Source organism: Rhinichthys klamathensis, unplaced genomic scaffold (genome assembly GCF_029890125.1).
Source record: "Rhinichthys klamathensis goyatoka isolate OS25496 unplaced genomic scaffold, OSU_Roscu_1.1 h1tg000369l_1, whole genome shotgun sequence".
In the NCBI taxonomy this organism is placed as follows: domain Eukaryota; kingdom Metazoa; phylum Chordata; class Actinopteri; order Cypriniformes; family Leuciscidae; genus Rhinichthys; species Rhinichthys klamathensis.
In genome coordinates, this window is record NW_026606877.1 from 1,463,135 (window position 1) to 1,479,225 (window position 16,091).

Sequence of the window (16,091 nt, forward strand, 5' to 3'; positions counted from 1 at the left end):
CGCGGCCAGACAGGGCCGTACAGGAATGCCTCGACACAGAGAGACCATAACATAACTTGTGCAAGTATAATCTCTTTATAGAGCTTCTAAGAAGCTTTAAGATGATGTTTCGTGTTGTAATCGGAGAGGTGAATGTCTTAGGAGGAATTCTGCTAATGTTCTCTCTCTCTCTCTCTCTCCCTCTCTCTCTCTCTCTCTCTCTCTCTCTCTCTCTCTCTCTCTCTCTCTCTCTCTCTCTCTCTCTCTCTCTCTCTCTCTCTCTCTCTCTCTCTCTCTCTCTCTCTCTCTCTCTCTCTCTCTCTCCCTCTTACTTGCTCACGCCTGTAAGTTATCCATTGTCCAAACTTTACGCATTTCTCGTTCATTGATGTCTTCTTATCGTGTTTTGTTTGTTTATTATGTTTGTAAATACATATATCCCCTGTAACCGTAGTAAATACATAAGTAGTCATGCCTCTATTAAATTAATTATATATTCATTTGATTGATGAACTGTCTCTTTGCTCAGCTTCAAGTCCCTTAAGTGCCAAAGATCTTGCTACAAGCTTACTAAAATTAAATATACCTTAAAGAGTATGTGTTTATAGGGCGGGAAACCCAATTCTTCTGGCCAGAGAATTGCGTTTCCTGAAATCCTATAAAGTAAGATGATATTGTGGATCCCCACAAATATTATCCTGACAATTGAGCTAATTCATTTTACCTGTTTTGTGAAACGTGGTCCGTGTAATTAATTGCAATCAACTTGTGGTTAATTTCAAGGATTCACCTGCATGCATGCAGGTAAAATGACAGATCCTCCCTTATCGGGAGATTTATTAACATGTAAGACTGATCTAATCCAAACATGCATGAATAATTATTAATTACCAATTATTAATTATGATATGCAAATTCCCTACGGATTAGATCCGCCCTTGAGTCCTTACAATTCTGTTTATGATATAGCATACAGCTAGACCTATAACTACAAGACATTTTCAAGCAATAGCCTATTGACATCATATCCGGACCGGGAGATAAGTCAGTAAATTCGAGTAAAATCACAGGCTTCGCTTATTCCGTGCGAATGCGCCACACGAAATTCAGATGTGAATTGAGATAATACTAATCCAGTGCGAATAGGGCTTAACACAACGTTACATTAACGAGAACGGATGAAGACTGAGGGAGAACACATGGTCTAAGGCCCCGTTTACACGAGAACGATTCCGGGTGAAAACGTAAAAATATTTTTTCGGATGTGCCTTTCGTTTACACGGCAACGGCGTTTTGGGGGCTTAAAACCGCAAAAAAGTGAAACCACCCTCCAGAGTGGAAATCTTAAAAACGCTCCACCGTCGCGTTCCCGTCTAAACGGTAAAAACGCAAATCTGCTCACGGTGGCTCTCGTCGCGTACGCGTTTACGTCACATGCATGCGCCAGTACAGGAAAATAACAACCAACATGTCAGATTATTTCCATACGTCGGACCTTCAATTTGACCTAGCAGCTCTGAAAAACATACAAGAGTCTTTTCAACAGTTGTACAAAATATTCTAAGATATGGTGTTGTTGTGTGGCAGTGCTTCACATTGCCACCTAGCTGCCTGGAGTGCACTACATCGAATTTCACACACTTTTGCGTCACCATATGCACGCGGATTTCCCAACCATAACGCTCGTCTAAACGCAGAATAAAAAGTGATAACGCAACGCCACTTTTGCGTTTTTTCTTCAGATCGTTTCCGTGTAAACATAGCCTAAATACACAGAGCAAACAAAAGGAACTTAATTAGATAATTAACAGGACACAGGTGAGGGAGATGACTAATTAGACAGACTGGGGAAAACTGGGTCACAGAACTAAACCAAAAACACTATGAAACATGGGAGACAGACCATACATGTAACAGCCCTATCTTTACAGACTTTTTTAACAGTGTGAGCTTCACTATTTTGAAAATGAGAACACCAAGGCTGATATTTCCCTTAAAGGTGCTCTAAGCGATGTCACGCGTTTTTTAGGCCAATATGTTTTTTGGCACATACAGCAAACATCTCCTCACTATCCGCTAGCTGCATGTCCCCTGAACACACTGTAAAAAAAATGCAGTCTCTGTAGACACCCCAAGCTCAAGTCAAGTCAAACTGGGCCAACCCGCACCACGAAACTTAAAAAACAGTGTTCCAGCCAATAACCGACAAGAAGGATTTCTTGAGGTTCGGGGGGTTGGTGTGCGAAGGGGGTTGTAGAGGAGAGAGAAGCATGAAGATGGAAGTTAGAATTATATTCTCTTTAAGTTTGATATGGCCGACACACGACCAAAGAGACAACATTCTGATGAACAAATTGCAAAGAAGAGAGAAAAGGATAAGGAACGCCCAAAGTCACGAATTTACTGTGGAAAAGCCTTTGAAAGGTGGCGAGAACTCCGCCAGGCAGAAGGGCTTCCAATCTGACATTCAGGTAGCTCTGTTTTTGCTGGACAGGTGGGTAAATCCTTTTTTTTTTTTTTTTAAATGGACGTTCATGTTCGCCTAACCAACACACGGGAGGGGGAGGGGATGGGATGAGGAGGAGGGAGGGTCTAGCTAGCCTCCGTTTTGTTTGACAATACTTCGAACGTCAACAAGAAGTGATGACACCCAACATCGCTTAGTGCACCTTTAATGAAAACAACATGCAAAACGGGTTTCCTACGGGTAAAATCATGTCCCCATGTGGGACAGTGTTAATCACCTCATATGCTGAATGAAAGGAAATAATTTTTGTAACAGAAGACCATTGTCCATTGGAGAGATCTCAGAGAAGGATACAAATAAGGATAGTGATTCCCAGGGTGATTCAAACAAGGACGCCGACTCTGGAATGGTCAAAGGAAGCGTCACGGACAGCAATGAGGCAGTAGAAGAGTACTGATTCTTGCTAACGGCTAAAAGTTTGCTAAGATTATTTCCTACTCAAGCAACAAGGTGGTATATTACTCTGGTTAAGTCTACCTAATAGGAGCAAACTGTAAAGTTCCCCTATCTATTTGGCAAGACATCTCCTTTTCTGTTTTCTCTAGTCATGAAGAACCACATGTATGTATATATTTATTTTGTCCATTCATCCATCCTGCATAGTCATGTCAAGTTTTATTGAACGCTTATTTTGATAGTGGTGAAGTACCCCTTTAATTGATATTTTATGGATAAAAGACTCCATACAAATGAACCTAGCGTTCTTTAATCAATAAAGTGCACATTATACTTCTTGTGGATGTGTCTTTGAGGATCCAACATATGGAATCTTCTCATAAAACTTATGATGTGGCAATAACAATTTTGTACTAAGATCCATGATATATGTCTGTACACTGTATGTCTAACCTCAGCATTCATGTGTTGTTTCTGTGTCTTGAGCAGAATGTTCCGGTCCACTGGGCATGGAGGGTGGAATCATCTCTAACCAGCAGATAACGGCCTCCTCCACTCACCGAGCTCTCTTCGGCCTCCAGAAATGGTACCCCTACTTTGCCCGGCTGAATAAGAAGGGTCTTGTGAATGCCTGGACTGCAGCCGAGAATGACAGATGGCCCTGGATTCAGGTAACAGATTGACACGGGCATTAAGTCTGTATGGAAATCTATCAACAGTGAATGAACCCGTAGTTGGCAGACATTTTCTCTTCCTGTCGGCATGTTTATCTGAAAATTATGATCATTGGTAGACTGTTTTTTGTTGTATGTTTGCCTTGATAGTTTTTGTTTCACAGACAAGACAGCTTTTTTTTTTAAAGCTACTATTGTACTATGTTTGTGGAAAATTATATTCCAATTTATTTTGCTTTATTGACATGGGATAATTTTGTGCATACTGTATTGCCAAAGCACTGCGGAATATGTAAAGCAATAGAAAAATAAATAAATAATATATATGTTATATAATAACACCAGTCAATATACAAATACAGTTAAAGGGTTAGTTCACCCAAAAATGAAAATTCTGTTATCATTTACTCACCCTCAAGTTGTTCTAAACCTGTATGAGTTTCTTTCTTCTGTTGAACACAAAAGAAGATATTTTGAAGAATGTTTGTAATCAAACAGTTAATGGACCCTACTGACTTCCATAGTAGGACAAAAAAAATGCTATGGAAGTCAGTGGGGTCCAACATTCTTTAAAATATATACTTTTGTGTTCAACAGAAGAAAGAAACTCATACAGGTTTGAAACAACTTGAGGGCGAGTAAATTATGACACACTGTAAATAGTGTTCAGTTCACTTACTTAAAAAAATTGTAAACCCTTGCCTTAAAATTATTAAGTAAATAAACTTAATGCTTAATTGAAAAAAATAAGTTATGTGAACATGACAAACCACATTACTTAATTTTGAATTAACCATGATGTTTGTTAATAATTATTACAGTGAATGAACCCGTAGTTGGCAGAAATTTTCTCTTCCTGTCGGCATGTTTATCTGAAAATTATGATCATTGGTAGACTGTTTTTTGTTGTATGTTTGCCTTGATAGTTTTTGTTTCACAGACAAGACAGCTTTTTTTTTTTTAAAGCTACTATTGTACTATGTTTGTGGAAAATAATTTTAAGGCAACAGGTTTCCTCAATTTTTTTAAGTTAAGTCAAAAATTCTCAAACGTTTGGAAGTTTTTGGTTGTTTGTTGGTTTTTGTTTTCGTCAGTGGGGAAGCTGTGAATTTAGTAGGATCTCTCTGTTATTCACTCCAGAAATCAAAACTGTTTTTTTTTTTTTTTTTTTTTAAATAAAAAGAGATCTCTCTTTGGCTGCAACTCTGTCAGAAATGTTTCAAAAGAGTTGTCCATTCACAGAACCGCTTCATGCTCGTCCATTACTGTCAATTACTATTGATGGCGATGGCAAACTTACATCTTTGTGTATCAATCCATTTCTTTGAGTTTCTTCGGTAGATGATTTAGTATTCATATGCCGTTTCTTAAGCAGAGAACATTTGATTGATAATGCAGACAATCACAGTGGATGGAAGTCTCAGTCCATTTACCTCTAGTTTTACGATGAGTAGCCTCATGTCAACCTCAGATTTATTCTTTAAATGCCTGCTTGTAAAAGACAGAGACTGAATTGGATTCTTCATTGAATTGATATTCAGCTGGTTGTCTGTGCAGCAGCGTAATATAAAAGAGCTGAGAGATGAAATGCGGCTGAAGAAAGAAATGATAGGGAGAGTCTAACTGCAGACTTGTGAGCGTAACAAGTTAACCACCGTTTGTGCAACGGTCGTTGCTCGCAGGTAAAGAGTGAGGATGAGAGAGAGAGAGAGAGAGAGAGAGAGAGAGAGAGAGAGAGAGAGAGAGAGAGAGAGAGAGAGAGAGAGAGAGAGAGAGAGAGAGAGAGAGAGAGAGAGAGAGAGAGAGAGAGAGAGAGAGAGAGAGAGAGAGAGAGAGAGAGAGAGAGAGAGAGAGAGAGAGAGAGAGAGAGAGAGAGAGAGAGAGAGAGAGAGAGAGAGAGAGAGACATGGAGGGGAAAGTATAGAAAGGGATAAAGCATTTAGGGAATTTGTCTGACTTTAATGATGCCACTTGGGATGGAGATTTTGGGGCTCTGGAGCTGCTGGGTTAGAACACAGAGAGGTGTGCTAGAAATATCAGATTGGCTTAAGGCCATATGCTGTGGTAGCCTCCACATGACCTCTCTTGAGCTCTTGTCACTTAAATCAGAAGCGACACACAGCGTGTCTGTTTGTCGTTAACACGCTTTTTCCTCACTGTCATTGTTATTCTGTCTTTTCCTGACATTTATACCTCAGCTTCTCACTGTCTTCAAGCCTTATGCTGTGGTGAATAAAATGCTAACTCTAGCGTCATTTACAATGGGGGCAGTGGGGACATCTCACCACTTTCTGACAATGCTGTTTTTGTGAAGAAATGCAATAATTATTAATTATTCCACCTATGGATTAAAATATAAGAGGTTTTGTGCAAAATGAGCCACTTATTATTCTCCGGAAAGGGGCTCTTTTAAATTCAGATGTGCAGACAGTAATTCCTGCAGAAATTACAAATAGAGACCCTAAAAGGACACTTGAAGGCATCATCCCCTCCCTTCAGCAAAAGCTCAATAACTTTTGTTTTGAAGGTGATAGATAGACAATTAATGTATCCCTGTATGCTGGCAATCAAAATAAACTTTCAGCAGGGACATAGATCAAATAGATCCTAAATAACAAAATTAAACTAAACTAAACTAAAATAAAATAAAAATGTGTTTTTTTCTGTTTATCATAAAGATATGAACAAATACATTAAAACATATTAATTATTCCCCTTATTTGTTAAAATGTATGGGGTTTTCTGAAAAATTGAAAAAAATGTTGTCTATTAACTTCAATGTACAGTTGTGATCAGAATTATTGACACCCATGGTAAATATGATCAAATTTTTACTGGTAATTTTGGCTGCACAAATAAATCTGTATTGTCTCTCCTTTTGATCTTTTATTCAAAAATTGCAAAAATCGAACCTTTCATTGAAGTAAATTAAAGTTGGGGGGTAAATCAATCAATAAATAATAGAAATAAATGTTTTTCTCTAAAACACGTTGGCCATACTTATTGGCACCCTTTTATTAAATACTTTTTGCAACCTCCTTTTGCCAAGATAACAGCTCTGAGTTTTCTCCTATGAATTTGGAGAACATCTGACAAGAGATCAGAAACCATTCCTCCATACAGAATGTCTCCAGATCCGTCAACTAATCTCTGCAATTCTCCATCTGTGTTTCTTGGAGAGTCTTTGGCCACTCAAACTTTCCTCCTCGCCGTACAATAGACACATGCTTTCTTCCTGGCAGATTCGTAACATCTTTAGTTGATTGGAACATCTTAATTATTTAACTATTTTCTTACAGCCACTTTCTATTTTGTGAAGCTCAACAATCCTTTGCTGCACATCAGAACTATATTCTTTGGTTTTACACATTGTGATGGATGATTAAGGAAAGTCACCCATTGTGTTCCCTCATATTTAAACTCCTGTGAAACAAGAAGTCATAGCTGGACAAGGTCATGTTCCTAGTCTCCCTGACGTGCTAAAATATTTAAATATTAATGGGAATTATACTTCAGAGATATTTTACTCAGAAAAATGTCTAGGGGTGCCAATAATTGTGGCCAACCTGTTTTGGAGAAAAATTTCATAATGTGCCAGAATCCAAATATACACCAGAGCTGAAGAGGTTAATATATGGAAATATGTTTGTGGATTAGAACCCAGAAACCCTCATACTCAAAGTAAAAATGTTATCTCTAAACCAATGATTCATCTTTAAGATTAAGCTGTTGATCTATGCATATCCACTGAGCTATAAAATCCCAATTCTGGCAGTGGCAGATGTAGGAATGAAGTTATGGAATAAAATGCCATTCCAGAGTTCATTTAAGAACTTTGACTGATCAGTGACAATGAACGCTCCCTCAAATCACTGTGTAATGAGGATTTAGCCTTAGGCTCTTATTTATGTTTCTGCCGGAGGATTCCCACACTCAGGGACAGACTGGGACTAAAAAACGGCCCTGGACTTTGACTAGGCCCGGCCCAAAGCAATCGGCGCGCGGAAACTCGACAACAACAACAATAACGCCTGCTGCCTGGCATGAGTGTCACAAGACTTTAATTGTGGCTCATAATACTATACCTAGCTAACAGCAAATTATACAATCTATTCCATGCTGTCTTAAAATGAATTTATTACTTAATAATCTTAATTAATTTATGCAGTAATTAATCTTAGCTACTGCACAAATAATAATACCACATCTAAATGAAAATAGGCTACACCATTACAAATGTAACTTCTGTATTCAAAATCTTCAAAGTTTGTAAGCATTAACTGTAACGTTACCAACATTTTTAAAAGTAAAAGCACAACATATTTCTTAATATTAGCTACTGCATGGCATTTTACAGCTAAAATGTTGAAGTTTAGCTGTTTTAACTACTGTAATCATTAAAAATGTAGCAAGCTGAATATCACTTCCTAACATCATCCCTACCAAGTAACTTGCAAAGTAATTTATGATTAATTCGGTTCGTCAGTAGTAGAGATAAAAGCCCGCCCGCACTTGATTGGTTGGGTCCTTACATGCGCTTCGTGAGGCACACGCGCATACTAGCACACACACGCAAGGTCTCTAGCTCGCTCCCTCTCTCTGTCGTGCGCGCGCTACGCATGCGCACTCTTATTCGCTCTAGATTCCGAGAGATTTTAACTAATTTGCGGGCATCAGTGAGCCGCTATAAATATGCGGGGAACTTCCGGCAGTGATGTAGTGGTGCCTGGAGAAGTGGGTATACTCTTAATTTATGCCCCCAATATTTTTTTAAGCATCCCAGCAAAGGATGCACGCTCTGTGTTATAAACAGTGACATGTAAGACTAGTCTTGCATTAGTATTGAATATGCAAGACTATAGAATATAGAATATAATGAATACAATTGAACATATAGAATCACTAGTATTCTTGCATATTAGGGCCGTACATAGGGTTTTCTAAATAGCCAGGTCCCATAAATGATATTGCTAGGGGGGTTGGGGGGCATGCCCCCCCAAGAAATTTTTGATTTTCCTGATCTCGACATGAGCATTTTAAGGTGTTTTGATGGCCAAAAAATGGTTTTAAAAGCATGAAGTATTTGATCAGATTCTTAAACATGGGAATCAGTTCCAGTTTCAGCTACTTTTTCTTTCCTAAATTAATCAATGTTTTTGGACTAATCTGTTCATTTAATTAATGGCTCAATTGCTCACTCATAAAGACAGTCACTTGTCGCTGCCTTCTGGCTTAATGATGCAAGTTGAGCAAACACAGACAAGCGGAGTGATACAAACAGTGAAAAGTCGAAAACATTCGAGGAAACGTTATACAAATATATTTATACAAAAATAATGGCAATATATTTAATAGGGTGCTTGTGTTGTTAAATTGAGCTTATAATTTCCACTGTCTTTGATCAAACTCATTATTTCTGTCGGTCATTTAAAACTTCTATCGAAAACCAGCCGTATATTGTTGGTTAATGTTGTATATTTTAGCTACTTGCATCTTATCTCGCACTGATCGTTAACTGAAGTGAAGCGTCGCGTTGGGATTCGCGCTCGGCTCGCGCTTCTGTGAACAAAAAATCCTGCATGCTTTGATTGGTCTCAAACATTTTGACATTGACGAGTGGGTGTTTGAGTGCTGATGCAGATCAGATCAGACGAGAAAGGTCAGTTATCGTCGCGATGGAAGAATCATTGCAGCAACAAATTAGAGTTAATATTAGGGTACGACCCTGACTGGGTGTTTTTTTTTCTCACGAGATTGGATTAGCAATAAATGATGCGCATCAGAGGGGATTTAGAAGTGGGTATACGCAATGCCGACTGAAAAAGAAGTGGGTATACGCCGTATACCGGCGTATACCCTGCACTACACCACTGACTTCCGGGAGACTTGGGATGTCTGTGACTGCGTGTGTGGCGGGTGGTGGGCCGGTGGGCCGGCCCGCCGGCCGTCCGTTCTGTGATTCTCCAGATCACACAGATGGCCAGTCCGCCCCATATAAACTCTCACAGATAATAGCGGTAGCGGTTCACAAAATAAAATAATTAAATAAATACCTATCTACAATAAGCATTTAACTCAAAAATAACTTTTAAATAAAATAACTAGAGAACAGACTAAATTCAGCTTGAAAATGCTATCTCATGAATTAAAGGTGAATCCATAATTTCTTTGCAATATTAGGGTACACTGTGTTATTTCATCAGTCAATCCGTTTTTTTTTATTATTATTATTTTATTGGTTACAATTAATGGGTAATATCTTGTGTTTCTCCGTGGGTTTTCGACAATTTCCGTTGGTGCTCAAGCCCACGAACAACCACGGGATCAGCGCCTATGGACTTAGCTATAAGTTTTAGTTTCATACATTTTAATCTCATTTCATTTATTTATTTATAATATTGTTTACATTTCATAATTGTCTTGGATCTACTGAGCTTTCCATAGGATCGGTTCTGTTCCTTTTTCAAAATTGTAAAATAAAGGTTTTGTTAAATTGTTTGTGCATAACTTAATTAATATCCATTAGCTATGCTTTTGCCATTTTATGATGTCAAATGAAGAGTGTTCATGTTTTATGGGGACTTTCCATAGACATAATGATTTGTATAGTGTACAAACTGTATATTATTTCCCTAACACTAACTCTACCCATAATCCTCACTTAGTATGAATCACTTATAGTGTTTTTAAAATGTTTTCCCTCATGGGGACCAAAAAAAGGTCCCCACAAGGATTTCAGATATAGTCATCTTTATGTGGACATTTTTTCCCCCATAACAGTATACCTGAACCACACACACGTTTTACGGGGACATTTCTTAGACGTAATAGTTAATGTACAAACTGTATATTCTATCCCCCTACATCACAGAAAACTTTATGAATTTTTCGATTTTCAAAATAATATAATTATGTATGATTTATAAGCTTGTTTCCTCATGGGGACCAAAAAAAAATCCCCGTAAGGTCAAAATTGACTGGTATTACTATACTTGTGGGGACATTTGGTCCCAACAACGTAGGGAATACCAGGACACACACACACACACACACACAAACAAACAGAAAAATTGTTATTATTAAGATTTAAAATATCTGCTTTTGTTTTAATATATGTAAAACTATATATTTATTCCTGATGGCAAAGCTAAATTTTTTTAGTAGCCATTACATTTGATGCAAAATAACAAAAGCAACATTATGAATACTTCACTGTCACTTTTGATCAATGTAATGGATCCTTGCTTAATAAACAAATCAATGTCTTGCTTTATAATAGAATTTTACAAGTCTCATCGCTTGAAAAAAAAAAGATAAATCTATAGAGGGAGAAAGAGCTAGAGGTAAACATGGAATTCTGTGAGGGTGGAAGAGCCAGATTTGTCAGTAGCACTTGCATCTTGACTTTCTCACTTGTGTGAAATTGCTTTGTGACACACTAGGGAAATTTCTTTAAGCCCATAGTGGACAAAAGGATGAGATTTCATAACTGAAGAAGTGGCACTTTTGAACATGACGGAAGTGGAATAGTCAGCAGCATGCTTTATTCGTTTATTTATTTTATTTCTCGGTGAGGATCAGGATTTGGCACGTCTCCTCAATATCATGAATCTCACCATACAAGTTCTCCACTGTAACATCCAAGGCTTTCATTACAACATATCAACACTTATCCTCGCCAGACATGTTTTAGTGTAACCTGTCAAAGTCGAGTTGCATAATTTATCCCCAGTTTATATTTTCAAATATCGCAACCGTACACAACTAAATCAAGTATCTCAGGGTAGAAGTTTGTTTGTAACTGCCGTCAGTTCTGAATATATCAGCCACATTGCCAATAACACTCACAGTCATTTGACTTTTTGTGTCAAGGCCAGACGCAAGTGGGTTTACCTTGGTGAATTCGGATGGACCCCTGTGTCTGTTCTCAAATTTCATTAAATATAATGATTGTGTTCCCTTTCCTTAGTCGTTATGAGACAAAATTTGACTATGCTACATAGCCTAGTTAACTGTACAATAACAGAAACAGTACAACCATTGCATAAATCATGCAGACTACTTTACAGTTCATTGTTTAATGCATTATTTGCACTGCTGTTGCTGTATTTGCATCTCCTTAAAGTCTGTTAACAGGTGCTTATACAGCCTATGTCAAGGATGTGGTTGGTGAGTAATTGTGTGTGTGTGGGATTGGGATGTTAAGTATCACACCAATGAATCTGTAACTGGGGTTCAGTCTCTGTGTTTATTTTGCATAGACATCATACTTGTTTAGATTATTGTTAGCCAAGCCCATATAGCATGAATTAAAAGCAGAATGCAACACTGCTTTGGAAAGTTGTATTGTGACTGTGAAATGAATATATTAAAGGTGAGACAATACCCAATTTACACTACCATTCAACAATACCCAATTTACACTATACCATGCAAATGTTTGGGGTCAGGATTATTATTTTTTTCTAAGAAAGTACTACTTGTATTACTATGCAAGCATGCATTAAATAGATTAAAAATGTCAGTAAATATTTTTTTATAATAAGTTTTCTATTTCAATTAAACACTTTTTGTTTTGCTGTCATGAAACATTTTGAACATTATATTCATTAAAGAATCTTGAAAATAATCATAGTTTCCACATAATTTAAGCATAACATTGATAATAATACAGAATTAGCATATACACTATAAGTATAACATATATAATAGCTTTGACATCACATAAATAAATTGCATTTAAAATACAAAACAGTTCTTTTAAGTTATAATTTCACAATATTACTGTTTTTTACTGTATTTTTGATCAAATAAATGCAGCCTTGGTGAGCATAAGAGACTGCTTTAAAAAAAAATAAAAAATAAAATATATATATATATATATATATATACAGTATATATTTAAATAACACCCCTAAACATTTGAACAGTACTGTGCAACTGAAATATGATAATATTCATTGAGTCATGATTATTTTCTGTGTGACAAATTAATCTTTCTTTTCAAACTATTAGTATGTTCCGGTTGACTGTATGGACCAGCTGTCAATTTGGATGGACTAGAGCTACTCTGGCCTTTACTGTATGTGGCCTTTGTCACTTCTCAGTCCACAAATTTGATCCAGATTGAACCTAGTTGAGCAGCACAGAATACCAAAAATAAAGAAATAAAAAATCTCAGTCAGTTTATTCACTTGCCCGTGCTGGTTATGGCTACCTGGCCTCTCTGTCTCACAGTATAGAGATTTCAAATCTCAACGTTTCATTTGCTGATTTAAATTTGAGGTGTCGCTCTCTCTGTGTTTCTTTCTCTCTTGTTCTTTCAACTTTTAATTGCACATTAGTCTAAAAATACTTTTTTAGACCAAAGGGGGAAAAGTAAAAGTCTTAATCATGACTATGTGGCATTATTATTGCCTAAAATCTGCTTTTCATCCAACATTAAAAAGGTTTGAATACACAGCATTAAATGTAGTTTCTGCTTTGCGGAATGTTTCTCATACAGACAACATATACTGAAGTGTGTCCTTTTTGTCTGCAGATTATCCCTGCAGACACCAGTGACAATCCTGAGGGATGATACTGTCAGTTAAAAGTAGCACATCACAGTAGCACATCTTTGAAAATGCCCTCACCACAGCAGAAAGCCTAAATGTTTGAGGTGGGATAATTATGACTGTGCGTGACTCAGCAGATTGTATCATAGCAAGGGCTTAATAGGCTGGTAAACCGCTTTTGGAGGAACTGCAAGCATGTTCCTGCATGAGATGAGTCATAGTTCATTAAGTGGTAATGAGCAGGGCTGTAAGCCATGCCACTGTCTAGATGGAAGACAGCAGCTGAATACTGCTGTCAGTGTTATATGGACACTACTGTAAGGCCGTCTAATTCGATCCAATGGCGGTATTCGATTAGAGGTTAAGGTCTCACGTGTTCCGTCTTTTCTCAAGGCAAAGTATTTTGGGTTAAATGCAATACATTTTATCTTATGTATTAACTCGTTATTTCATCTGACTCCATAAATGAAAAGGTTTTTCAATGATATCTGTGCGTTATTAAATCTACGTGAATGTTTGACTATTCCTTTTAACTCTATGAAAATAAAGTCAAAGTCTGTTAGAATAATCAAATATAACAATTTATTATGTCAGGTAAATGTATTATTAGTTCAAAAGATAATCAATACAAAACATCAAATGTTCTGGAACAAAGAGGAGATGAACCTGACATTATAAATAGGCTACGTGAAGCTGAGAGTCTCGCGACCTCCAGCCTAACGGGCTGATCTGAGATACAGAAAAGGCCCTGATCCTTCCGCTGCATTTCATTATATACCAGACCTCATTTCATATGTAAATATGAGTTCACAGTGGAAATTTACTGTTCAGCATATTCAAATTTTCAGCATCTGTTAGTAGCATCTATTAGTCTTCAGTGTCACATTCTAATATGCTGAGTTGGTGCTCAAGTAAAATTTTCTGCTTAATATTTTTGTAGAAACGTGATACGTGTTACTTTGACGAATAGAAAGTTCAAAAGAACAGCATTTATTTGAAATATATTTTTTGGTAATAATGTCAAAGTCTTTACTGTCACTTTTGATAAATGTAATGCATCCTTGCTGAATACAAGTATTTTTTTTTTCTTCCTTTCTTTTTTTTTTTTTTAGTTCAATGCAGGATTCGCAAACCACTTGCTCTTACAAGATGGTGTTCAAAATACTTAGTTTTGAGTTTGATATTGTGTAGGTCTCCTGCTAACTGGTTAACTCACATTATAACTGTCTTACTGAAATGCTAGAGCTCGGCTAACATTGCATGCATGCACATACAGTTTCCACGTATTCACCGCAATAAATACTCAGTAAATACATTAGTACAATAAAAAACATTTGTTGATGGACATGCACTTTTTAATGCTGATGGTGAGGAATTATAGTTGCAACATCTCATAATGTACCTCAAACTAAGTAGCGTATCCCTGAGAAACGTCCTGCTTGAGTTGTCCTTGCGATGGAGGTTCGGGTTCGAGAGGTTCATCGCACTCACGCTCCCATTGATATGGTGAAATCGAAGTCATTGTTCGTTACTGTTTTTAGTTTAGGGTGTAGGAAGCCTCAGGACATGCAGAGCTGACGTTGTTGTGGCACTGGGTTAGTTTTTGTTTTCAACACGCGCGCTGTACGCGCTAAACCAATCACAACAGACTGAGCCATCTGGCCAATCAGAGCAGAGTAGCTCACGGAAAGGATGGATTAAGAGTGATTGATTCATCTTACGAGTCGTTTGGGAATCATTGAAAATGTGGTGATGTGCAAATGTACATTATGAGGAAAAACTTTTTCTTTTTTTTTTTTTACCTTTGATGCATGTAAACCTGTTGTAGGAGACTCCAAAACAACATTAGGAAACTTTAAAATAGCATAATAGGGGCACTTTAAATCTTGCTGGCCCAAAATCTTACTGATTGATGGATTGATGGATGGATGGATGGATTGATTGAAACCATATAGAGTGACAATGGAAACAATACTCATGTACAAAAAATGAAGTATTCAAAAACTCTTATATTTTCAGTTTATGTGCATACTGTTATCAAGAAAGAAAGAAAGAAATGGTGAAAGAAAGGAAGGAAGAGAAAGAAACCCAAGACCTGTAATTCACAGACTATTTACAGGAGGGGTGAAATGTTTTAAATAGTATTAAAGGTACATGACCTTTGGCCCTCTGCATGCATTTTGCAGAAGAACATAGTTTTGGTTGTGCTTCAGCTCTGCATGACTGTGCGAAATAAATATTGTTATCCTACTGGTTATAAAACATTCACTACTGGGCTCAAGAGATGGAAGTTTAGATGGAAAGGATCTCAAGCTGTCTAACTGAAGACGTTAGCTTACCCATTAATAGACACAGTACTTCCTTGAAAATATACTCCAGCACAGCACTTCAACAACCATAATGAAGTGGCCCTTCACAATAGATAATGCTTTACAATAAACTCTGTTGGAGAGCTACATATGGCAATTTATCTGTTCAATAAAATACCTTACTCACATGTTGAGTAATAAAAAAAACATCTCCGCGTCGCATTTACAACATTTCAAATTCAGTTTTTGCCATCTCCAAAAAGCCAAGAAAATGTTAATTTATTTCGAGCACTGTTGCGTTCACTTTTTGCCAGCAGACTCTCCTCTGTAAGGTGTTTTTTTTTTTTTTAAACGAGTGATTCTCCGGAAGTTTGAGATTTAGCTTATCAATGTCAACCTTTCTCACTCGTTGTGACAACTAACGTATACCACTCCCACACTATACTCATGTGAAAGTAGCCGGAGCAAATATAATATAAAATATAAACACTTAGTGTAATAGTGAATCAGGGTCAAGACAAAAACACGCTTTGAAAGAAGGATTGATAAGGTATTGACTCATTGTTTAAATTGTGATAATTTTGAACAAAATAAGTTACATGATGTACCTTTAAACTGACCTCTAATATGTTCATGAAGGGAGATTATG

The 16,091-nt window shown here is 37.1% G+C and overlaps 1 protein-coding gene across 3 annotated transcripts in view; it reads left to right on the plus strand.

The window, feature by feature from the left end:
* Positions 1-16,091, plus strand: part of edil3a (EGF-like repeats and discoidin I-like domains 3a) — a 234,392-nt gene that overhangs the window by 157,812 nt on the left and 60,489 nt on the right. For all 3 annotated transcript variants that reach the window (XM_056233375.1, XM_056233376.1, XM_056233377.1), the window contains one exon: positions 3,392-3,573. In XM_056233375.1, the coding sequence (XP_056089350.1) occupies positions 3,392-3,573 (182 nt within the window). The remainder of the gene's footprint in view (positions 1-3,391; positions 3,574-16,091) is intronic.